General features: G+C 40.2%; 1 protein-coding gene across 1 annotated transcript in view; it reads left to right on the top strand.

Moving 5' to 3' along the window:
- The window catches only part of npas3 (neuronal PAS domain protein 3), a 385275-nt gene that overhangs the window by 255203 nt on the left and 102793 nt on the right, over positions 1-27279 (top strand). The window contains exon 6 of the mRNA XM_085391470.1: positions 12193-12282. Coding sequence (XP_085247596.1) covers positions 12193-12282 — 90 coding nt within the window. The remainder of the gene's footprint in view (positions 1-12192; positions 12283-27279) is intronic.

Raw genomic sequence — 27279 nt, 5'->3', positions numbered from 1 at the left:
GGGCGTGCTGGGTGTTTTTTTTTTTTATATATATACTGGACATAGTTGTACAAACCTGTTTGCATATTTTTCAGTCATGTGTCACAGTTACCTGAATAAAGACATACCACTGTATTTTTGTTGTTGTTGCATAAATACATGGATCTCATTTTTCATGCATTAACTTTTGCTCTCTTTGTTACGTACTGATCTCTCTCTCTTTCCAGTATTGACATGTGTTGACCTTTCTGAACCGTTGTCATCCCTCACCTCTTCCGTCCATCTCTTTAACTCCTCAGTTCTCAAGCCAAAGCTTCCCCTTTACTTTTCCTGTTGCTTTCATATACTGACATGGTGACCTTTGTGATAATTCCTCCTCCCATTTCCTGAACTTCTTTATCTCCTTACCTCACTTCTATATCCATGCCTGCTTTTTGTGTTTCTGTTTCTCTTTCCCTTTCTCTTACCTATGTCTTCTCCTTCTGTTTGCATCCCACCGACAGCTTTTTCTCTCCGTAGCCCATTCTATCTCTCTATAGGCTTGCATCCTAAGTGCTCTGCCTTTAGCCTCCCCCCCTCCTCCGTCACCTCTTTCTGCTCCTCCTGGGTATTGATTGGTTCATTTGATAGTTCTATCACCAATCGGTGTGAAGTTGACCTTTTGGACTTGGCAATGATAGCAAGATGTTGTGTGTTCATCAGTTTGAGTGTGCTGCCCTTATAAGTGTATGCATTTGAGTGTGTGTTGACCTTTGCAGGCAGAATGTCAGCCTGGCTCTTGATGCTGCTTGTCAGTACATTAGTTGGACAGGAAGCAGTTCAGCTCTCTAACAGGAAGTTCAAACCCGCCAATCTTAGGCCTAAAGTTTACAAGTCTCAGATCTGATATATAGTCATAATATTTAGGCACTGTATTTTTTTTTTCCATTTAATTGAAAGGACCACAGGATTTTTTTTTTCTTTATGGTAAAATCAATTCATAAGTGGTCTTGGCACACTGCATATGGCATATACAAACTGTCAAACGACAAGGGGACAACATCTTTATGAATCAAACTTGCCACAATTTAGTAGAATAAGTACTGCTGTAATGCAATTTTATGGCATTGATTATTCTAGATTAAGTCTCCCTGATCGATGTGTTCATCTTCAATTCATTTATTATGTTGAGTCCACAATCTTGACCAATTAATGCAAAAGGGAGGGACCACCAATCATTTTTTTTAACCACTAAGAAAAGCACACATCCCCGAATTAGCGAGGAACCTGAATGAACTTTCTATAAATTGTGCCAAACAGAAATGAGCAGAAGATCTTTTTTTTATATAACACATTATTGTCAGTTGGCAAATGTTCAGTTGACCCGGCTGCTTTAAAAAAGGCAGTCGATAAAAATGAAACCAGACAAATATTTTGTTTACAGGCACTGGGAGAGGGAGGTTTTTATTATCACCATACAGCTGAGTGTCTGCTGCTCCAGTTGTTCCAGTTGCTGTTAATGAGAGAACTGGGAGTGAACTGGAATAAAACGAGGGAACTGCTCCTTTAAAACCCAGAGGTGTCAGACTGTAAAAAAAGCCATATGCTAAACGCAAAGCATGCAGACACACTCTTGTAAACATTAACTTATATTTTGAATTCTTCTAATGTGGACACAGTCAAGCTGTTACCTCACAAAGACAAAACTTTGAGAGGAAGAGACTGATGAAATACATTTAGGAAGTTCCTTGCATTGCAAAACTCATTCTAACTGGTTTCTCTGGTTATAAAGAAACAGTCCTGTATTACCCTTCCCTGCAATTAATAACACATCTGTCAATGTCCTTCTCTTCCATTAATCTTCCCCTGTTATTCATTCCTTGTGGTGATTCTGTTTCTGTTTGACTAGTCTTTATTCTTCTGTTTGTCATGAATGGCACTTCTTCTGCCAACTGGTTTGCATCTTTTTCTCATTTTTCTTCTTTTTCTCCAGTTTGTGTTTTTTCCTACAGAATGTACTACTTTTCTTCCACATTTCTCTCTTTGTACATTACTCTCCTTCACTTTTTCTTTTCTTTTTTTGCTCTGCAACCAAAAGCATGTTGACACAAAAGTATTTCTTTTTCTAGCTTAAGCTCCATGGTACAAAGTAAAGAACAGCTTAATGTTGCAACACACAATGATTTTAAAACCAGCCACTCACTTCAAACTATGTAGTAAGTCTTAAAAAACATAGTGTCTAACCAAATGCTTACTTTGGATAGAAATACCTTGGCCTCCAGTAACACTGTGAGAAATCTTGAAATCTTTTTGTCCAGGAAATGCCCTGCACTGAGCATATTCAACAAATATGTAGGACTGCTTTCCTGCATTTATGCAATATCTCTAAAATTAGAAACATCCTCTCTCAGAGTGATGCTAAAGAAGTAGTTCATGCATTTATTAACTGATTGTACGTTTGTTATTATTATCAAGTTAATAATAATGAACAATGAAAAGCCTTCAGTTCATCCAAAATGCTGCCGCGAGAGTACTGACAGGGACCTTACAGTCAGCATCAGTATATATAACCAATACTCCATGCACTCTAGTGGTGACAGCAATAATGACAAAACGATGGCGGAAGTTAGGTGACTTACTTATAGAGCCACAAAGTGAGCATATGGTTGGACTTGGTTGATAGGTAAACAAAACATTTCAAGTTCTTATAGATGTAAAAGAGATAAAGTACTATTCATAGTTGGGAGTGCAATAATGTGATTGCTGGGCATAGAGCTCTGCCCTCAACCCCATCCAACACATTTGGGAATAACCACAACAAAAATTGTGATCCAGACCTCATCACCCTGAATGGGAGCAAATTCCCACAGCCAGGTTTAACATCTGCTGGAAAAGACAGACGATTGGAGGCATGGATTCAAAACCGTGTGTCAAAGTATCACACTAGTCAATAGGTATAATGTTCAGTCCTCAATACTTTAGCTCTGCCTCTTTAATCAGCCTTGTTATTACTTTTTAATTTTCACTTTTGCTTTTTCTGTGTGTTGTCAATATGTTTGTCTTTTATCCACGTTTGATTGTCTTTTTTCTCTCTGTCTTTAATCACCTGCCCTCCATTTTCCTCTTTCTCTTTGTTTCTTGATTTCTTTATTTGTCATTCCTATACATCACCCTTTCCCTCCATTTCTCTGTCTTATCCTACAATTTATTCGCCCTCCTTCTCTCTCTCTCTCTCTCACACACACACACACACACACACACACACACACACACACACACACACACACAGTCTTTCCATTTGTCATTAAGAGGCAGAGAGCTAGACAGTAACATTTAAACCGCTGTTCTGAATGGTTAAAAGATGGCCTCATCTGTTGTGTGGTGCGCGCGTGTGTGTGAAGGCGATCGATGCAGTAATCTGCAGGAGGTGGAAAGCAGAGGGAGCGAGCCATTCAGCAGTGCTCACTAATCAATTGCAATTCTTTCTTTTACTGTCTGAACACCCAGATTAGGACATTTGTGGGTGTGGGTGTTTGTGCGTGTGTCTGTGTGTGTGTTTGTGCATCAAGTGGTATTCTTTTTTTAACATCTGTGGCCTAACATTTGGGTGTTTCTATCTGCAGTTCTATCAATTTCTGTACACGTGTCTTCAAGCATTTGACTTAGGTTTGCAGGAAGGTGATTAGACGATGTAAATCAGCCCAAATTCACCATTTGGGTAGCAGGAAATGTTAGTACAAACTATCAGACTTGGTCATAAGAGAATCATGGTGCAATTTGTGGACAGTGTTTCCAAATAGTGATGACATGAGATCATGCACATCCAGTAATGAATGATATGGAGCTTCTGGTGGACCGAAAAGGCCCGCAGCAAAATTCAGACTGTCAGAAATTTAAGGACAGACTCACACTGTGTGACAGCTGCTATGATGCAAATCTATGAACCAACCAATCAGCATACACTGAGTGACATTACATCTGAAGTTTGGGAGGGGAAACGCACATAAAATGAAATGATGGAACCTTGTGAATCCTCATTTTGAATACAAAAGAACAGCACAGATGGCTGATATAAGCGGATAATGTTCATCTGTTGTTATACACTGTTGTGTTCACGGCACAGTCTGACACCTTCAAATTGATACTGTATAGTCTGTCACAGTGTGAGACTGATTTTATTAGACCCACCTTACATAGCAAGACATGGATGGGGCACCTTGAAGGTGCATTAAACTGTTGAACAAACAAATTGGCATTATCTTCAGTCTTTGCTCTTAGAATCACAATCTGGACGTCCAACTTCCTTCTTTATTATTATGTACTTAATATGGCATTTACTTTAAAATGAGAATATTTTGTGCTTGCATTTCGTACTTTAGACAAACAAAGCTGTTTCATTATGCTACTGTGATTTTTTTTTAAATGTTACATACACAGATCAAGGATAACATTTTGACCACATGTCTAATATTGTGTTGGTCTCCCTTCTGCTGCCAAAACAGCCCTGACCTTTCAAGGCATGGATTCCACTAGACCCCTGAAGTTGCGCTGTTTTATCTGGCACCAAGATGTTGGCAACAGATACTTTAAGTCCTGTACATTGCGAGGTGAGGCCTTCATGGATTGGACCAGGATGTCCCACAGTTGCCCTATTGAATTGAAATCTGGGAATTTGGACACCAAGTCAACACCTCAAACTTATTGTTGTGCTCCTCAAACCATTTCATTTCACTTTATGGCCTGATTAGTAGATAAGTATGAAATCACAGCCATCAGGGAATACTGCTTCCATGAAAGAAGGGACATGGTCTGCAAAGATCCTTAGATAAGTGGTACATGTCAAAGTAAGATCCACATGGATGGCAGGACCCAAGGTTTCCCTGCAGAACATTGCCCAAACCATCAAGCTGACCCTCCAGCTTGCCTTCTTCCTATAATGCATCCTGGTGCCAGGTATTTGCCAAGTAGGTGATGAATATGCACCTGGCTATCAAAACGATTTAAAAGAAAATATGATTCATCAGACCAGGCCGCCTTCTTCCATTGCTCTGTGGTCCGGTTCTGCCCATTGTTGGGCACGGGATAATAATGGTCTGCGGTTATGCAGCCCCATACGCAACAAACTGTGATGCTCTGTGTATTCTCACACCTTTCTATCAGAATCAGCATGAACATTTCGTGCCTATGTCTGTTTTTATTGGACCACATGGGCCAGCCTTTGTACCCCACGTGCAGTTTTGAAGATGCTCTGACCCAGTCACCATGATGAAGAGACAATCAATGTTATTCACTTCACCTGTCAGTGATCGCAATGTTATTATCCATGTTATCATTGGTGTATATAGGTTTTGCAATCTGGACGACTATAGTCACATGCTTACTTCCATCTTCATGCTACACAGAACAACAGCAGAATAATCCTGCAGAGAACAGAGCCAACATCGAAACACAGCAGATATGACACCTGATAAGTTAGAACTTGCATCAAAGTAGGCATATGGGTGGGTCGCATTGGATCTTGCAGTGGTTCAGTGATGTTGGGAGGCTTTTTTAGGATTTTGCACTAGATACATCTTGATAAATCTTTAAATCGCAAGTATTTAATTTAAACTCCTTCAGCTGCATATTAAAATGAGCACTTCTTATGATCGTTTTGTTCAGGAGCTTTAGTTTCACTTCAGAGCAGTCTGTGATTCTCAGACAGTTATATTCTGGTTAATAGAACAAAGCATTTCATTATGACTGAGAGACAGGAAGTGCACACACACACACACAGCATCAATACAATCCATCCACACACGGAGCAAAATAAATAAATATACAATCAAAATTGCAATTACCTGCAGAATTTGTGAAGGGTAAACAAATCTGTGAACACCTCACCCCCCTACTCACTTGCTCCGTTGCTCTCTTGCTGCGCACACACACAGACTCAGAGAGCAGAGTTAGTGTTCTAGTTAGCATGCTGAAATGAATACAGTTAGATCCAAAGCAATTTCCTTTTATTTATCTTAGCAGCCCTGCATAAATAAAGGCAAGGGCATCCAGGCAATTAGCATAATTACTATGAGGCGGTCAGACCCTCTGTGATTTCATAAAGAGACACACACACGGACTGCTGCCACAGGGCGTGTGTTTGTATATGTGTGCATGTGTGTGTGAGGGAGAGAGGAGAAGAGATAGAGACAATGACTCTGTGTATGTGTGCCTTAGTGCGTGACTTCTGCCGTAATGTCCATTTAGTTCCACCTTGTGTGTTCGTACTTGTGTTTTCTACATGTTTGGATGTGTTGTTACTTTATTTTGTGCAGAGGTGCGCGTGTGTGTGTGTGTGTGTGTGTGTGTGTGTGTGTGTGTGTGTGTGTGTGTGCTTAAGACTCATCCTTGGTCTTTCTGCACTGCGCATGCATGTAAATATAAAGTCCTGGATGCATATCCACACACACACACAGACACACACACACAACTATGAAAAATAAAATATTAACAAGCTAGAGCCCAAACATACCCATATGCACAGTCATATAGACCAACCAGACAGTGCACACACGGTCTACGGTCCCACTGTGTCTGCATGTGTTATTAATATGCAAATACAAGTGGAAAACAGCAAAGGCCAGGAAAAACAATATCGCTGCAAACAGGCTGAGGTCAGCTGATACTGCATCTAATGGCTGCGTCGCTCATCCTGGTTACACTGTTGTTTCATTGTCTTTGTCTGGTTCAGTGTCTTTGGATTAGTCTTGTTTGTAGAGCTCAAATCTGTCTGATGAAGCCTGAATTTGGCTTAGAGTGTGGGTGTGGATCTCATCAAGTTTTGGATAGGACATCCTGGCAGTGTAGTGGTTCGCACTGTCTTTTTGCAAGATCATTTTGGGTTTGGTTTCACGGGCTGGCTGCACCCTCCTCATGCAGACATTACACGTTCTGTGTGGACTTGCTCCACAGTCTGAATGCAGTTGTGTTAGGTTAACTGCTGTGATTGTGAGTGTGAATGGTTGTCATGCCCTACAGGCTCCAGTCCAGTCTTATTGCTGCTTAAGCTACAGATGAGGTTTAGGGTTAAATGTGAGATTGTTATTATGTTCTTACAGGCTTATTTATATTCTTTTTCATTTTGATATCCATTTAGGTTTGTAGTCCAATCACACTCTGCCATGAAAAAATAACACCTCCCTGCATGTTACAGCTGCTTCCCTCTGTTCACAATAAATAAAAGAGTAGTTATAGTTAACAGCAGTGTGCAACTATGGCATCTATTCATGCTGAAAATGTCAGTTAGTGAGGCTTGAAAACACTTGCTTTCTGAGTCTTACACTGACCTTTGTGCATCTTACAACTTTTCACCGACCTTTCAAGACCCTGTCGACCTTGTAAATAATTTCTGGTGTAAACCAAAGGAAGCTGAGGGAAAAACCACGAGCTCACAGCAGAAAAATAAAATTTGGTTTGTGCTCTGGTTGGATTCAGAGCTCTAATAATCAGAGGCCTGCTTAACCTCTGGGAGGCAACCGGGGACTTAACAAAGCAGTCAGCAAGGTTATGTTTGTTTACAGCACATCTATATCTGTCTGTGTGAGTGTTTACATCAGTTCATATCAGCATAATTTACACACACACCCACCCACACACACACACACACACACACGTGCCTCCACCTTTCAACTCGCTTTTCCAATTCTAATTAATCCGTTTTAATCCCTCTGAAATGGGCAGATTTGCGTTCCTTCACCTGGAGCTGCTTGTTGCTAAACCTGGACCTCAATCAGACAAGATGATAAAACTGTAAAAAGAAAAACACAGGTTGTGATTATCTCCACATCTCAGCCTTTTCCCCCTGTTGGCTTGTGTTTGTATAAAGGGGCAAAAAGACAGAGGCGTACCAGCTGTGTCACAATTTTCCAAGAAACCTCAGCAGCTTTCGCTGAAGAAAATGGGGACTAACTATCAACCGATTATGGCTTTACTTAGGTTTATTAGACCCCTTTAGCTTTTCAGGAACTATTTAAGCATTTATATTATAATATAGTAACTATTCAGTGGCTCTCAACAAGACTTCTGTTAACAAAATTGAGCAAAGTAGATGTATCATAGGTTCTAATAGTTACTTCTCACACATATTGTGCATTATGGTTCATCTAAGGCTGTGAATTTAATGGTTGTTACATAGTTTTGAACATTACAAAGAAAGTTTTTCTAGAGCAAGGGTGTCAGACACTAGGCCTGAGGGTCAGAATCCTCTTGGCAAAGACTTCGATGGCTGTGGAATATACGAAGGAGAGAAAAAATGGGAACTTTTAACATAATTTGCAAGTTTAATAGTGCTTCCTGCTGATAAAGATCTGCCCCATGGGCATTTATACCACACCACAGTAATTGAGTAATTGATAAACAATCAAATGACAGGAAAGTTTGTGTTTTCACACTATTGATTATAGAAATTTTAAGGTTTTTTGTTTTGTTTTTCTTATTTTTTTTGCAATAGGTCCACAGTAAAAATTAAATGAAAGAAAGAAATTGTCACAATCTGAAAGCAGGGACTCAAGCGCAGAACAGGTTGACGTCTCAGAGCACCGTTTATTTACACACTAGTGCGATAATATATACAGTGACGGAGAAAAATCCAGGGTTCCAAGGGATTAGGAGAAGGCTCTCTCTCTCACGCTCGCTCACGTCCTCACATCCAACTCACACACATTCGTACAGCTGGAAGGTCACAGGTCCGGGAAGGTAAACTGGAACAAGAAAGGGAAAAATCACTCACAAGTCACGAAGGTAGGGCGTAAAGGTACAAGACCACGGGAGCTGGGAAGAGAGACTAACGTTAGTAGCACAATCATCCAGCGATGACAAGATCTGTGGCCCAGCCTCAAATAGTAGTCGGGAAATCAGCTGATCGCCAACAGGTGTGTGAGCCAAGGGCGGGAGCCAGCAGTGAGCTCCGCCCAGGCAGAGAGGTAGGGGAGAGAGAGAGAGAGAAAGCAAAAACACAAGTGTAGCCTTGTGAGGGCAGGCACGGGGACCATGACCATTTATTCATTCTTGCCGGTATATGTGTTTGTCCAAGAAACTGTTACATAATGGTAACAAGGCCAAACCCTTAGCCATGTGAATGGAAAGAGCTTTATTCCAATAACGGCCTGATTATTAAAACTTCATGTATAGAATTATCAGTAAAATCTGATTATGCAAATCTCCAGCTTCTTGAACCTATTCTTGGACTGTTCTCTGATGTCTGCCATCGCACATTTGAAACTATTGAAAAGCTCAACTATGAGCTTATATCGTTCCAGTCACCGGACTGGCTCGGATATAATGTCGAGGGGCTTTTAGGGAAAGAAGGAACGACCAACATCTGTGGCATTACAGTGTTGGAGATTGTCTGAGTTCCATTTCTTTGTAGTAGTGTCTCTGCAAAACGAAGTCTCAGTCATCTTTGTTCTAGTGCACATTTATCAAAGGCATGTCTTCTGTAAATTGTTTCCACTTTTTATCCCATCAAATGAGGAAGAACAAAATCAGCATATGCAAAGCTCACAGGCTCTCATAACCCCAGCTGGTTTGATTTAAACAAAGTGACTAATGCTGTTTTCACACTAGCTATGCAGAGGCAACTGACTACTAGTAATGTCAATGGAAAATGGTGCTACAAAGCTACAAACTGATGCCTGGCACGTGCCAGTGCTTGATGGTTGTGATGTGCAATGAATCAGAGTTGTGCTTGATGTGCTGAAGCATCAGCCAGTCATATAGAGATAAACCATATCTTGGGATTTATCTGTCCATTTGAAGACAAGCCCAGAGATGATACTGGCAAGTCCAAGAGCAGCACTTCAGTGGTGACCCGATGGTCCGTTTTACAATTTAGTCACTTGTAGTGTGAATGCATTTTATATTTTTCTGTTTTCTATGCAAAGCACAAAAACAGGTTCCAGTCATATTTTCATAAACTGTGTGTTATTGGGACCAGATTAATATATCTAACCAATATTGTATTGAGCTAGCTGTTACGTTTAAATGTCTTCTAAGGATAATGAACTTATTAGAGGATAAAGACATTTAAAGTGAAAGGCATCAAAACAGAGAACAACCATCTGGATCGTAATCTGACAACACACACACACAGATAGAGAAACACAGCAAACATGTGCCCAACTGCACATATACACACAAAAGCTTGCGCACACCTACTTAGAAAGAGTCAGGATGTGTGTTAATGAGGAACCCAGCATGGATGGACATTGATGCGGCTCACTGATGATTAACATCTCATTAACATCTCATTAGCTGAGAGGGCAGACTAAACGGACACAGGCGGTGGGGGTGCAGCGACAACACATACCCATACACCTCCATGTAAGCATTAGAATAATTAGCCAGGCATAAAAGGTTAAAGGCCATCTCCAAATAGCACTTTATATCTGACAAAGAGAAAGAAGAAAATTAAATACCCAACAGTCACACCGAAGGTGCTACTTAGCTGCTACACAGATGACATTTGAACTGTCAAAATCCAGAAAGTCTCTTTTTTCTTTGTCTCACTTTTCTGATTAATGTAAAAGCCTCAAAGTATCAAAGCATCCAAAAGGGGAGTCATTCTGGTAGCTGTTTGATAGTTTAATGTATTTCTATGTTAAATCATTTTATTGGATCAATAGCTTTGATCCATGATCAATAATGTGACCAATAACGGATGAAAGAAAAAAAAAAACACATTGTCTTGGACTGTACCTAATAGTTGAGTCAGTTATCTTCAATCCCTTTAAATGGTTCAGACTGCTTGCACTTCTTTCTCTCCCAAAGTAATACACACCGTGCAGTATGCACTTAGTGTCAAGATATAACACGCACACACACTAGCATGCACACATGCATGTGCACACAGGAGGAAACCGTGTATTACCAATAACAGTAGGACGCTACATGTAATTAACCTGGCTGACCTCTGGAGTATCATTGCCTTTGTGTGTGTCTGTGTGTGCTTGGATCCAGTGTATTGTGTTCAAGGAGTCGAGTGTTCTGCCATGATCTTCCCATAACAGCAGCATTGGACACACTCAGACGTGCATTTGCTTGAGTGTGTGTGTGTGCGTTTGTGTAAATGTGCATGTGTGTGTCATCTTTGCATGTGTGATTTGCTGCTGAAGTCGAGTGTGGCACCATGATCGTCACGGAAATACACCATTAGACACACTTGGATGTCTTTGTGGAGGTGTGTGTGTGTGTGTGTGTGTGTGTAGAGGGACTTACTTTTCCATGTATTTTTTTAAAAAAATCCTCTTGTCAGCTAAATCTTGAGATTTGTTTTTAATGAAGGAACTGAAAGCAAATGTTTAAAACAACCTACGAATAATGAAAAGATGTCGATCTCACAGTGACATCTGGAAAATTTGTCAGATTTCTGTTTTCATTGCTGTCACATTGTCAACAGGAGGAAATATGAGTTACTTTATTTTCCATCTGCTGTGTTATGTTGGACTGTTTCCTCCTGCTCTGTGATGTCCTCATGAACACAGCCCCACCATCCATTGTTTAACAGCAGCAGAGGTAGGGAATTTGTATCTTTTTAGGCAAGAACAAAGTGACAGTGGGGGCGGGGGGTTAGTTGGTAAGAAAGTGACAGAGACAACACAAAGAAGGAGATGGACAATAAAAAAAGAAATCACAATCAAGACTATTGTGGCTGTAGCTGCTACATTTTAATGGGCTTTTATTGACTTGTTGGGTCGGTAGCTGCTTTTGAAGCAAGGTCATTCTGCTGAACTAAAACTCAACTAAAAGCTAGTGTGGAAAAACACTGTAGCTGTTAACTAAAAACAATAGAAAAAGAGAAACTCACTAAAGTAATATCGTGAACATGCAAAATTAGGTTAAATACAATGTTTTATGCATATGCAGTTAATTCCTAAAGTAAGGATAGAAGGAAAGAAGTAAAGTAAATCGACATTCTTTTTACTGGTGGGGCTGCAAAACAATTTCTGACTGTGTAGAAGTCTGTGAGAGAATGACCCTCATTTCCCTTCCTCTATGAACACAGAAAACCTTTTTCTGATGAGTTTATTGTCTTAATCAGCAGTTTCAAGTTTTATGGAAATCAACACAATTTTCATCTTTTTATTTAAAAAAAACAACCAATGGATGAACTCGTATGCCATCTTTTATTTACACTCTGTACCCAAGAAAGTTTTTTTGAGAAGTCTATTTAACGTCCACCTCTCTTTTTCTCTGTTTCAGTCTCTGGATGGGTTTGTATTTGCACTAAACAAAGAGGGGCGCTTCCTCTACATCTCTGAGACGGTTTCCATCTACCTGGGATTGTCACAGGTAAGTCGCACACCTGTGTGCCTGTTTTGTCACTGCTATGTCAAGAAAAAACATTAAGCATCTCAAAGCTCAGTCCTGTTCTTTTCGATCCTTTGTCTCTCTCTCTCTGTCTCTCCATCTTTATCTCTGATTGTCTCTTGGTGTTTATTTAGTCCGTCTCTTGTTCTATCATTCTTCCTTCTCTCGTCTATCGTCACCAAAGACAATTCCCAACAAATTAAGGCTCATTTAAAATCTCATCAGCTGGTCGGACGGTTGTTGATTTGTGCAGCGAGCGACAATGCATATTTTATTGCCGTGTATGTGTGTGTATGTGTTGGGATGGGGGTGGGGGCACGTCATTGTACTTTGTCAGCTTGGTGACGAGCTCTGTGTCTCAATTGGCTCACTTTCCCCCAGTTCCTGTTAATAGAGACAGGCGTCCATCCTGAAGGTCGACACATCGACCTTGGAGGCACTAATAAGTCTGTATTGACAAGCCGTGTGTGTGTGTGTGCGTGTGTGTGTTGCTGAATTAAATAGGATTCAAACTGTCATATCAGCCTGTTTACATTGTAGCTTCTGTCAGCTTGTGTACGAAATGCCAATATTTGTTCATGAAAACAGGAAATACAGAGTAAAAAAAGGAAAAAAAGCATCATTAGACATGTTTGTCTGCTTTTGCTGACTTAATTTTAATAAGAGGAAACAAATTTGTTTCATTAACCTACAGTGTTTGCTTTGAAATGTAGCCATCAGCTGTCAAACACAACTGGTTTTGTGATCTGTATTGTCATCTTTAAGGCCAAATCATTTTTCTAAGCTTTCTCTTTACAAAAAAAAAGATGTTATTAATGAGCTGAGTTCCACATTTTGTGATTCCCACAGTACCTGAATGCACCACTGCACAAAGGTCTCAGCAGCGTGCCAAACGCCATCTACTGCACAACAGGTAGAAATCAGGAAAAGCACCCTTTTCAATTCACTTGCAAAGACTTGTGAAAGGGGACATAGATCAAAGAGCCAATCGTCAACAAGGAGCTACATTCGGTTGGTTTTATAGGAAGTACCTTCCAGGCCCCCATGCAAACAGAGAGGACATATTTGTTGAAACCGCACTGAGGGACATGTGTGTGTGAAAACTGGCCACTAGTTAGCTGTTTGGTGTAAAAAGTCTATCACTTTGACAACAGAATCTGTGTTTCTTGTGCATGTTGTTTTTCCACCACAATCTTTTTGTGAGCTTAGCCTAATCTTTGTTACTTGGTCCCTAAACTTTGTGTTGACACAGTGACACAAATAGTATTTTCTTCCTTGGCTTGGCTTCAGAAGTACAGAGGGACACCTAAGGCACAGGCAGGAAAATGACACGTATTCCAACACCTGATTGCATACGACTGTAGCAGGCAGTAACAATCAATTTGGAAGGTCAGCAACCGATGTTTACTTGTTTACATGATGGATTGTAAGGCGAGGCGCTCGTACAGTCCTTCAGAGAACAACTGACAATGATTGTGTCCTTGTGTCTGTGCAGCATGAATATTAAAAAGACTCTTGAGAGATTTGTGAAACTCTCAAACATACAAGAAGAATTTTCAGAATGTTAGCCAAACCTTACTTATAGCACTAGCAGATCAGAAAGTGTTCGTACAAATCATGCATGTAACAGTTGGTGGAAAGCACTGATGTGTGATATTCTGCTAATATAAGGATTAGATCGGGAAATGTCATAACTATATATAGACATGACATCTATTGCTGTGCTGTGATTCATTGTTTTCCTTATTTTTTATTCTATAACTCCTTAACAAGTCATGGGACTAAAAAGCTGAAATTAACCCAAATACCCCTCAGTCCTTCAGTATATATTAACTATTCTTTGGATTTCTTTATATTCATCCATTCTTTTCAACTTATATTTATCAGGGTTGCAGGGGTGCTGGAGCCTACTCCAGTCAGGTATCCCAGCCAGAAGCAGGGTTCACAACAGACATGTCACCAGATGGTGGCAAAGCTAAGACAAAGAGTCAGACAAGCATTCAAACTCACATTCACAGCTATGAGAAATTAGCATTCAACCTAACCCCACCAACTAATCCAGTCTAAGTTAGCTAGGCTGGGTCTTTTCTAGTTTACTCTAGGCATTTGAAATTGTCATTTATTCAATTAAATTGAATATTATTTTTATTTTTAAAGCGCCAAATCTCAACAACATTTTTCTCAATGTGCTTTATACTTTTAGGCAGTGTTTCCCAACCAAATGATTAGGTGTGCCGTGAAAGATTAACTGGTTCCACCTGATTAGTACTCTAAGCGATAGGTGTGAGTAACGGCCAGAACAATTACATTCTCTTCCACTAGAGGGCAGTACAACTACCTGCTCTAATTAAATGGGTTGCCAACTACCTGTAAAACAGAAAAGGACGAAGAAGAAATTACATAATAGTGATGTTGTGAGACGACACAGCGCATAATAGCAATAGATAAATATTGCAAAAGAAAAAGTCTTTGTCGATCTGTCCTGGATCCTGGAGAAAATTCCAACCCAGATGAAGGCCCTAGCATGAGTAGTGATCAGAAGAAAGCGAATAAGGTATACTGGGGACACACCGAGCCATTTCTGCTATATATGTGCCATGGCTCCAAAAGGTTGGGAAACACTCCTGTAAGGTACAGTAAAGCCCATACAATAACAGAGAGAAAACCCCAGCAATCAGATGACCCCCAGGGGGTTGGCAAAAGTATAAAGGGAAAAACTCCCTTTTAACAGGAAAGAAACATCCGGCAGAACCATTGTTCAATGCATAAAAAAGAAAAAGATCTATGGTTTGTCCAGTCATTGTAATCTTCAACGTTGTATCAACCTTTACCCCGAGTGTGTGCGACTGGAGCAAATCACACACCAATAACTTTGTGTCTCCTGTCCTGTGATGCTAGGTTTAAGTCTTGGATTTGAGCATGTGTATTATTTCTCTATTCCCAGTTGCACTGAAAACTATGTTACAGAGTAACCTCTGTACAGTCTGAGGTTACTAATGGAGCTCAGGATGTTTGATAATGAATCCGAGTTGCCTCTTTGACTGGAGGTCTTCGTGTATAATGTTCTGACAGTCACGTTCCAATATCTGTAAATTGAGCTGAGCATTGTTTTGTTGAAAGAAACTCATATTTACCATCTGTGATGTAGCTCTCCCTTTCTCTCTCTCTCCATTAGTTTGTAAACTCTGTCTCTGTAAATTGGATATAGGAAGCTCTAAGATATGGAAACAAGGAAAAAAGCCAATCAGTTTACCAAATTAAAGAAGAAGGTACATCACTCCCCCTCTTCTCTCTCTCCATCACTGTGTCTCTGTATCTCTCTCTATCCACCTCTTGGATTAATTCCCCCCACTTAGATTGATTGATGATTTCTATCAAATAATTGATTAATTGTCAAATCGGGTCCCGTAAGCTTTTCCGGCAGCTCCGCTGAGCTGGTTATCTTGTTCTTTCAGCTTTTATCAGCTGCTGAAGAACTGGCACACCGATTAAAAAAAAAAGAAGAAGAAGTGAAAGACAGAGAGAGAGGGAGAGATCAAGCTTGTCTCTGCTATGTTCGAGTCTCACCCTGTAATCCTACATGTGTACACAGAGTTCGTCAACCTCCATCCTCTTAATTGCTCTCCCTTCCTCCTCTTCTCCTTTAATCACTGGCCTTCCCTCTTTTTTTTTCATTTTTTCTCTTTAAAGGAAGGAAAATATATCGCTAATTATTTTTCAACTTTAATTAGATCGTGGCGTGCAGGAGAAATGACTGGGTGGCGGGGAGGTGAGGGAGGATTTTTTTTAAGCCTTTTAACAAATTGACGAGGTTATGAATTTTCTCGCTTGGTGGTCGGCGCTGAAACAATCTTCAGGCAGATTTATGTGTAAAGAGGATTTACCCGTTTAACTCGTTTCTTTGCTGTCTCGTCAGGGAGACGGGGGACGTGGCCGGCCAATCAAACAGCCTATTAATAGAGTCATTAACAAAGAGTGGAGCTGTAATTAAACATGGCTGCTGCGAAAAGTTAACATCCCACCTCTCCCTCAACTTCACCTCATGCTTCTTTTTTTTTCTTTTCTTTTCTTTTTTTAAGCTAAATTTTTTTCTCATTTTGGAATTTTAATGCAGGATTTTGTAGCTTTTAAAACCTCTTATTTGGGAGGGACCTCCAATCAGAAGAAAATTATCTTAAAGGGAGGGGAGGGAGCATTTTAGATCATGAATCATGCAAAGTTAGTCTAGTAGCATCCAACAATTGATCAAAATGATTTGATTTGCTCTGGAAGTGTGCAGATGGGTCCATTTTAACTTTTTTTTTTAAATTGAATTTGATTCTGCATGTTGAGCTTTTTCCAGATTTTGACCAAAATAGCTTACAAGATGATAAAATTGACCTGAAAAAAATGCTTAAAAAAGTGACATTTCTGATCTCACACTTGTTTCTGATCTCACAAACTGTTGTACATACTGCCATTCTTCACCTGTGACAGGATTGAATTTAACTGTGTGCGCCTTTTTAAGAGAGAGTGAAAAAAGAGATTGATGCAGTCATAGAGGTTAACAACTTTTTTGCAGCATGGGGTGGGATTGGCATACAATGTCATCTTTTTGTTTTCATAGTTTTTCACATCCTCATTCAAAATGCTCATGAAACAGGTGGATGGAAACATTGTCTGTGTCCCTTTCCTGTCATTCTCTGTAGAGGCCGCCAGCAGGAGAATCTGTCTCTCTGTAACACCCTGTTGATCCAACAACACAGTATAATGTGTGCATGTTCATGTACTTATAAACGTTGTCTGTGTGTGTTTACGACAGGCAGCGCTTGCAGCTGCCCTCTTAGTGATATAATTGAGACGTGTGTGTTTGTGTATGCGCGTGCAGCAGATGGCTGTGTGTCCTCTGCCTGATGGTCCAGAGGAAAATAATAACTGCGCTGTCCCAGCCAGACCCAAATTAGTCTGCTGGATTCTCGCCCGTTACACCCAAATGTGGTCGGCAGCCAGCCTCTCTTCATGCCAGGCCGGCATATGCAACAGCATAGGAGGGCACACATGTATGCACATGCACACACGAACAACAATTTTTAGGGCCAAAGTTTATAGACTTAGATATGTCCATATATAGTATTCTTTTTGTATGCACGCGAGAATATTGGTGAACTTTGTTTTGCCACCAGTCATTATACTCTATACAAGAAGAAGAAAATGGTAGCGTCAGCTTCTCTCTGGCAGCACAGCTCTCACAGTCGGGGTTTGAGATTACAATAAACAACTAAACACATGCATTTACAAAAAGCAGAAAGCAGGGCAACATGCTGTTAAAACATGATATGAGATGATGTTGGTAGGTCCACTGGATTGTGGTGGAAAGCAGCAGGAAAGAAAGCTGGAACTACCCTTTAAATCTCCCTTTTACGCTGATATATGGTGGGCAATCGACATAGAGTCTGAATCAGATAGTCTCTCTCTTTATTGCTTTGTTCAGTGGATTGGGCTGGTCTCCTTCCAGACAACATGTTTGTTTGCGTGTGTGTGTGTGTGTGTGTGTGTGTGTGTGTGTGTGTGTGTGTGTGTGTGTGTCTGTGTCTGTGTGTGTTGCAGAGGTGTGTGAAGTGATTTGTTTCTGTCTTTGTCATTTAAAAAGGCTCTCCAATGTTCAGACCTGCTGCCATGCATACATACACACACTCATGGAAGGTCACACACACCAGTGCACATAAGACTTATGCTACTCACACAAAAATATGTACACACACACAGACACACACACACACAAATACAGGGTCATTGGAAAGCGAGGCAGAGCCTGATCTCTGCTCTCTTTCACTCCCATCCACATTCCCTCAGAGCGGGTTGGGAGTAACACACACACAGTCTGTCTCTCTCTTTCCACCCGTATTCCCAATGGGCGGCTGCTGGTCTGTGGGGGAACATTGAATGAATTAGCATTAAGCAGCTAAAGCAGACTGTCAGATTGTCTGCTTCTTCCTTCCTCTGGTCTCTCAACATCCACACTGATGTTCACATACCAGAAAATACCATGCTCTTATATCGACCAAGAAACCTAAGGGTACTCTGTAAGTGGGAAACATTTGAAAACATTAATGGTTACATTTCACAGCGTGGACATTGAAAACACCATTTTTGAGTGTGCTTTTATGGAAATGAATGTCCTGGTTTTCATTATATTAGAAATGCTTACATGCAACAAAGACACATGTGTTTGATATGTAGTTCTACTTTGACATGATAAGCCTTACATGTTGGGTGTAACATGTACGTGTTGGGACAATGGTATTGTTTAACCTGCCTATCACTGTTTCAAGCAGATGACAATGGATTCTGAAATCTATGTGACAAGCAATTCCACGTCTGTTAAGTGCTTCTGTTAAATAATTGGATCATGCATTTGATTTTTACGTCTTACAGCATTTACTTATGTCAGGTATTTATCCAGGTTTCTGGAGTCAGAGCTGGTCAGACACTGGTGCAGCGGTTAACACTGGTGCCTCACACCAATGAGGTTCTTGGTTTGAAACCCCAATTGGGGTCTTTCTTTTGTGACATTTGCATGTCCTCCCTGTACCTCTAAGGGTTTTTTTCCCAGGTACTTCAGTTTCCTCCAACAGTTCACCACAGCATGTTAGGTTCATTGGTGATTCTAAATTGGCCATCAATGGAAGATAGATATATTACAAAATAAAAGCACTGTCTGTGTAACTTGTAGTTAAAAATACTTTGAGTAGTTGGTAAGACTATAAAAGCTCCATATAAACAGGAGTAACACACACAGGAAAACCCAAATGAAACAAAGTTCATTATCCACCAGCAGAAAATGTGCTTCTACTTAACTAAGATGGTTTCATATCACTTTCCATGATGCAATGAGCAGCTTTTTTTGTGCGTATATATCACAATACAACATATTACTTTTTGGCTTCGCCTGCCTGAGTGTAGTTCTGTGAGAGGTCTCTTCCTGTTTAATGGAGTTCTTCCTCCCCGCTGTCATCAAGTGCTTTATTAGCAACACTTGTGCATTCCAGTTCAACATCTATGTCATATATTCTACTTTTCTAAATTGAAAACACCCTTGATTCCACCCTCGATAGAATAATCACCTTTCTACTAATGTGTTTGCTGAGTTGAGTAATGTCTTTAGTCCAGCCTTTCAGCAACCTTATCCACCTAATAGTGGCCCTTCACCTGATTTAAATATAAAACCAGATTTTCTCCTTCATGATTCTGATTTCTTTTTCTTTCTTTTTTCCTTCTAAAAGTGTTGTTCTCTCTCTCCCTCATTCATCCTGTTCTCATCTTCTTTTTGGCTTTAATGTAAATTTCTTTAATGTATGTGTGTAATATTTTTATATATTAATATTTTTAATGTATATTTATGATTTTTTCTATCACTGCTTTATTTTACTTTTTTTCACAAAACCTTTAATGTAGTTAATTGTTTTATTTTAATGCAATTCATTTATCATGTCGACTATTTATGATGCAAATTAATTTAATTGATTTTAATATGTAGTCTTTTTTATGAATTCATTACAAATTTTCATTATGTTTTTTTAATGTTTTAAAATCCATTTTAAATAAGTTTTTTTCTCCTGTCCCATCTTCATTCCCTTCAACCTTTCCTTGCTCCCTTACTTCCATCATTTGCTGCTCCTTTTTCTCTGCCTTGTGCGTTTGAGACAGGGAGGTCGGCCATTTGCATGAGGTCAAACAGGGGCATTCTGGGAGATGGAGGAGGGAGGAGACAAGGAGGCGGTGATGATGAAGAGGGGTAGGGATGGGCAGGAGGAAGGTCACAGCTAATTGAGCCACCTCAGTGAACTCTTCCACACACAGACACACACACTTTTCTATTCATAATTGATGGCACTGACTCTAGAACTGCCATGTCACTCTGATAATAAAATATCAGTAATAATTATAAAATGTGGTGCATGCGTGTGTCCTGTTAGAGGATGAAGGGATGAACAAAGGGATAGAGAAGGATAAAAAAGGGAAGACTTAACAAAAGCAAACTAGCAATGATAGAAGGAAAACATGAAAGAGCAAAGGAAAACAGAAAATTAACATAACAGAGGAGGAGGAATAAAGCAAGGAGTGAAAGAGAGGGTTGAAGAGGGAGAAGGAGAAAGAAGCGATGAAAGTTTGTAATAACTTCAGTCTTAAAGTGTGTAAAGGGATAGTATGACGTTGGAGGAGGACTGAGAGAAAAATCTGAACAGAGGAGACATAAGTGGATAACTTAAATATGTGATGGACAGAGAAGGAGGGCAATGTAAATGCTTACAGTGAGGAGGGAAAACGGAATGAAAATGAAGAGAAGTGAGAGTGGGTGGAGGTCAAAGAGGACAGATTACGCTTTGGTTTTGCTGTGAAAGAATGGAGGGATAGATGAAAAGAGTTGATGACATGGCCTTTAACATATGGGTGAAAGGGAAGTTAAATCCCTTGAAGCACAAGGGCAGAGGGATGACGTACAGGAAGAAGGAACAAAGGAGGAGGAAAAATATAATGCATATATAGTAACTGGATGAAACATTAAAACAACTGATGAACATAAGGGAAAGAGGATAGCAGTGGGAATAGAAGGGGAGAGAGAATGAAGGAAAGAAAGATGGAGCAAAGGGACAGGCCAGAAAACAACAAAAGACACTGAGTGACTTGTGAAAAGAAGTACAAAAAACAAACCAAAAGAAAAGAAAGAAGGTTTCTGGTCTTTCACTGTACAAATGGCGTGCGTGTGCGAGTAAGTGTGTGTGACCCTGTTGTCTGGTGTGAAAAGAGGCGTATTAGCATGCTGACAGGAAGCTGCAGGAGGTTATCTGGACCTCAGAGAGCTTCCTCCACCTTTTGTTCCAAACAATCGCCACAGCGACACACCAAGGGGATGATGGGATGTGGCGTGGCCGGTGTGTGTGAGGGGGTGGACTCACAGGGAAACTAAAGAGATATGTACAAGAGGAATGAAACAGACGAGCCCCTGTTGAATTGTGCTTCAGTGTTTGTTACCAGTGATTGACTTTCTCAGAAATACATTTTAATTATTACATTTTCAAACTTCTAAATGATGAGCAAAAAAGGACGTCCTACTTGCGTTTTAACCCTCAAGTGTCCAATAATGCCAGTTGAAGAGTTATGCAAATGTAATGCTTGTTGTAATGCTCATTTCCAACTCTGCATTTAATTTTTAACTTACATTATAATTAGTCTTAACCTATACTGGGCCCTGCTGCAGTTCCTCAGCTTTTTTCTGATTGGTTGCCTCTCACAAACAGCAGGCTTTCACACCGGTGTTTCCGTGCTTCCAGACAGAGCTGCGCCCCTTAGATGTCCATATCAAGGATTTCGAAGGATAACAAAACCCTTCAAAACAAGAACAAGAAAAAATATAGGATTCCGATCAGTTTACTAAAATAAATACCTGATGTAAATCCAAAGTGCTTCATATGATACAACGAAACAGACAAGTTTTGAAATGTAAGTCAGTATGGTAGTGTTTGGCTTTCTCTTTCTCAGTAATTTTAGCATTTGAAAGTTTGAATTTTTATGTCTGAGTTATTCTATTATTCCTGTTGCTGTTAATTTTCTCTGTTTTCATGTTAATGTGAGTCTTGTCTCCATTTTTGGTCTGTCAATGAAGCTGTTTTCTCCATTGTGTTCTTTTGGGTTTTACTTCCTGTCTGTTTGATTGTCTTGATTACTTTCGCCTGTTTCTGGTTCCACCCCACATCCAAGCCCCTGTTAATCCCAGGTATATACAATGCTGTCCTTTTCTTTTTGTACTGTCTGTTCCCTATGTGCTACCTTTTTGTGATTTCCAGCATGCCTTTCTTCTTTGTTTTATGAACCAGTTGACTTGGTTTTAGGTAACAAAGCTTGTTTTTTTGTTGGGTAATCTGTGCCTTTTGGAAAAAAGAGAGCAGTGTGTGCTTTTAAGCTCTAAGAGAATTTACTGAGTCAGCCAGCTTCATTTCCTCGGGCAGGTTGTTCTACAGCCTCAGGACCCTCACTCCAATCACTCTGTCAAATCTCATTTTTAGCCATGGTTCTTGAGCAAATAAAAACACCTCTTCCTCTGGACCACTAGGTCGCGAAGAGAGATTTGAAGGGAAGAATTATTACTTAAATACATTGCAAATCAAGAAAATAATCAAGAAAACAAAACACTGGCATACACAGTTACATGACCAGAGATAGACCACACGTACAGACACAAATGAAGACAAACTCTACATGGACCCTGATGAAGACAAACAAACACATGCATACATGTGTATTCCACATAGACACTAACAAAGACAAAAAGCTACATACGTACATAGTAGCTTACACACATACACACACACTGAACCTATGTGAGAAAATGAGACAAAGAGAATCAAACCTACCATGACACATGCTAGAAAAACTATTACCTGAATAAACCAGGAACACAGCCAACAGAACAGGGGAATCTCAGCGTGCTTAACTAACTAACCACAGAGATGGAGACCAAACCAGACACGGAAAAACCAGGGAGGCAGGAATACATGGAGACTCTGAACTCAACCAGATATGAAACCAAAGCCTGGGGATAGAAATATATGGGTCTAACATCGAGGGACCATAACACTAGCAGATGTAAATGCATTTGATCTTCCTTATCCTTATAAAAACTGAATTTCAGAAAACTTTCTAATCCGCGTCTGAAAGGTATTTGTCTCAGAGAAGATGTATACATGTGTATAATGTATACATTTTTACAAAACACCTAAAAATCACATTTTTAATTTTTAAAGGAATTTAAGTTCTTAAAAACAAACCGTGCATTAACAGTTTTCACTCTGCTGTTGACATGAGCAAAAGCCAGATTTTAATAGGACAGAATCCAAGTAATTAATCTCAGGCTCGCCCGCCCCTTTTAGCGGCATTTTAATGCATGTGTGCATTAGTTAAACCTACCCTCCTTGCACAGGTATCCCTGCGTTGAGTCTTTATCTGTGTGTGCACACATTGTCTAGACACAGGGCTTTATAGATGGCTGCCATTGAAATGGATGAAGCTGGGCAGCAAGCTGCAGTGTGAGGTCAGAGGTGAGGTTTCGCCTGCATGGCGAGGATTTAAAGTCAGAGGAGACGCTTTCATACATTACAGACAGACAGATACTTTCATACATTACAGACAGACAGCAGGAGGTGAAGCTGGGACTCTGACCTGCTGAAGGACGCACTCTCCACACACTCACCTACACACGCTCTCTGCTGGTTATTTAGCTTCACACACACACACACTCCTCCCATTCTTCTTTTCATGCATTAGAGGCGTGAGTGATGGTGGAAGGTGAGTGTGGGTTTTGACCCGCTCGAAGCTCGCTCTGTCTGACCTTACAGCATTTAAAACACTGCGACATGTTGGGATTCAGACAGTCGGTTTGCTTCAGCCGCCTCATGTCACGTTCCCCTCATGCATTTAAGAGAGACTGAAGGTGACACGGGTATGCTGACCTTCACCAGTGCTGCTGCTGAAAGGATTCAAATCGACAATTTAAAGTTTTCATTTCATGAAGAGAGAACATTTAAAGTTTTCATTTCATGAAGAGAGAACAGTTGCATCCTCTGAACACACACCAACACCCCCATTAAATCCTATGAACTTATCAGTGGTTATAAACCATACTAAAAATCTGGTCTGTATGATCATTTTACCATATTTCTGTCAGCTTTAATAATTGAAATTTGTAGATTTGTTCTTTAATTAATTTTAGTGGGTCGTATCATCTTAAGTGTCATTTCATTATATTTCCACTCATTTTGTGGGTTTACATTTTTGGTTCTTACCTTTTTTTAGCACCTGTCAGCCATAAAAAGCCGATTTGTCGTCACCCTGCCAAGCGGCCGGATGGGTGACTTGGACACCCAAGTTTGTAAATGCAGTAACTCGATGTATCTACCAGGAGGCTAAGGGGTGCCACCAGCCTCTGCCAGAATTGTTTTTCATCTATTGTCAAGTTTATTCTTTTATGGGTTTAACTTACTGGTTTTAACAGTTTTTAGTATCCTATTGGTATTAGTTTTACATCTTACTGCTGTTTGTTTTTTAAGCAATGACTTGTTTAAAGAAAGTTAACAAAGAGGTTCAGTTTTATAAAACATAAGCCAGGGTTCTCTCAGGATAGGTGCTGACTGAGGCCATTGGGTGTCTTTGCTGTCATCACATCTTGTTTTCTTCTTTGGGCCAAAGTGAAATTATTAGTTATTCTTGAATGAGATTCTTCAGTTATACACATGCAATTATAACCCCCCCCCCCCCCAAAAAAAAACAAAAAAAACAAAAACAAAAAGAAAAACAGGTTGTGTTTAAAACAGCAGCGCATTACTTGGGAGCTCCTCTCGTCCCCTTTCCTTTCCTTTCCTCCTTACCTTTTCCTCTCCTCCACCTCTTCTTTGACATCATTTGTCCAGTTTCACCTGAATCTCCACATCTTTTTTCTTCCTCATATTCCTCTTCTTCCTCCTCTTTCTCATTCTCCCCGCTTTTCCATCTCCTCCTCGCGTTCAGATTTACAGCCGGCCGTTACTTTGATGCCATGAAAGCCGTAAAGAGATCAGCGGCACCATCGGAGACCAAAATTGATGCTTGTTTTATTGAAGTGAGAGATGAGAATTGTGTGTGTACATAAGTGTACGGTAGAGTGCTTTAGACTGTGTGTGTTTGCATGCGTGTGTGCATGTGTGTGTGCATGAAGCGTGACAAATCTGTGTGCGTGTGTGTATTTCTGATGTGTATGTAGAGGTGTGACTTTATTTCAGCATGGATCAGAGGTGACATGTGTTTAATGGCACCTCTGCTGACACACACATTGCTGTACTTGTACGCTTGTGAGGACCAGGCTTATTTAAACTTGATTTCTTTCCTTCCTTAAATCCTCTCATCTACACAGCGCTTTTAGAGAGGAATTGCATAATATGTGGCACATATAGATGATGCCTTTTTGTCATTACTACTCTTACTAAATATTTTCAATTTAGAGTACAAGATGGAATTGAGTTCAAATGCTCCAGGATTGTACACTGTTACTATGTTTTTGATATCGCACAGGCCACAGTAGCATTAATTCAAAAATGCATTTTCAAACTTAGCCGTCTGGTGGTTTGTGGTGGTCACTTTCTGTTTGGGGCATATTTGTTTGTGGCAGTTATCATTGGGATGAAAGCATAGAGAGAAAGGCCAGTAAGAAGGAAACAAATTGGAAAGAGGAAGGGTAGAAGGAGTCGGCCCTTCTCTTCATGTCTTATTCTGAACATTTTGGATTATTGAATAGAGCAGGAGGTGGAGGGGTAATGAGGGCAGGAGGTGAGAAAGGAGGACAGACCTCAGTATGAATGAGAAAATAGGTTTTGTGTGTGTGTGTGCATCTAGGGAATGATAATTAAGATCATTAAATGCAAATAAATGCATCAGAAAGTAATCATTTTTATCGATAGTCCAAGATTGATTGACACTTGCCATTCAGGCTGCAGGGCTAATCAATAGGAAAACATATTGATCAGGAGGTGAGTGTTGCAGGCAGCTATGAGGGATGCTGACCCTTTAGAGTTGGTGTTGCATACATCGCTGTCTGGAAAAAGTGCAATCTGAAGAAAGTCTTGGGAGCACCTTCAGAGAGTTGCAACCATTCTAGAAGAAGTTCCAGGTGTCCTTGAAGGTATGGAGGCCCAGATTTACTAGCACTCTGCACCAGTGTAAAACCATCCTTTGCTATTAAAACGTTACTAAAGTAACTGGCACAAGTGAATGGCTCAAAGCTGTGGCAAAATTTGCCTATGTCCTGAATGTTTAGAGTCAATCTGCACATATTTCTAGTCCTCAGTAATGCAGATACAGTGATGAAATAAAGCATGGAGTGTCACGAAGAGTGAGGAGGAGGATCCCAAGGATGTAAGAACATGTCTTGTCTCACAGGCAGCTGAGTTCGTTTTTACAGTGAGCTGCTGGGTTTGCAAAGTTTGTGGTTTTTATACACATTTCTAAACAGACACCAACTACGAAAACATCTCTGCATGTATTTTCTCACAGAGCAGTTTGGTCCAATTTTTTTTGTGTGTGTTAGCTTGATGTCTGAATCTTGCAGCCATACACAATGACAACAAAAACAAACAAAAAAAGCACATTAGCAGAGTAACAGTAATTTTATAATAGTAACTTGAAGACATCCCATTAACCTTTGATGAGCTTTCAGGAACCATTTTTGGAGTAAATTCCCTGAGAGTAAATGATGTGTTTACAAGACAGGATCCTGTAGTTATCCCAACATGTTTCTTTCTATTTGTTTCAAAGTATAGATGGAAAGAGTCAAACTTTAGCCAAGCAGTCCTTTGAGGCACTGCGGGAGGTAATTTCAGCCCTGCTGTAAAAATTTCAAAAGGCACCTAAGGGAAGGCGTTTAGGGGCTCCTCAAGGACACTTAAAAGCATCTTAATGCTGTTTTGTTTTGATTATAAAATGAATGGTCTTATTGACTGTGTGGGGTCTTAGACATCTTTGCTTAGCTGTATTTGAACAGGCTGCCCAAGATTTGTAGTTTTTCCAGGACTTATTTTTAACTGTAGATGTTCAAGCAGTTGCAGAGTTTGCTTTAGTGCGTCTAAGCAGTATACCCACTATAGCGAATTTAGTATGCCATTTTTGTGGGTTTTCTGGACTTCTTATAGGACAGTATAAGAATTATGAGGAAAGTATTAAGGGTCCATCCATGCACTTTTATCTCACTGAGGGGGTTGGAACCTGTTCCACTGGTCATAGGGTGAAATGGCAGACTCCGGACAGCTCAGCAGTCTATCACACAGTTAACACAAAGACAACATTTCATGCTCACATTCACACCTAGGACCTAGGACCTTCTTGCTGCGAGGTGACAGAGCTTTCTACTGGACTAATCAGTCAACTGCATCTCGATGTTAATGGAGCTATCCACCTTCGTGGTTCTGCAGGAGGTTA

The sequence above is a fragment of the Rhamphochromis longiceps genome, linkage group LG19 (genome assembly GCF_057381845.1).
Source record: "Rhamphochromis longiceps isolate RC_006_pf linkage group LG19, R_longiceps_female_GT1.1, whole genome shotgun sequence".
Taxonomy (NCBI): Eukaryota; Metazoa; Chordata; class Actinopteri; order Cichliformes; family Cichlidae; genus Rhamphochromis; species Rhamphochromis longiceps.
Note: the sequence above shows the minus strand (reverse complement) of the source record. Positions and strands in the feature narration are given on the sequence as shown.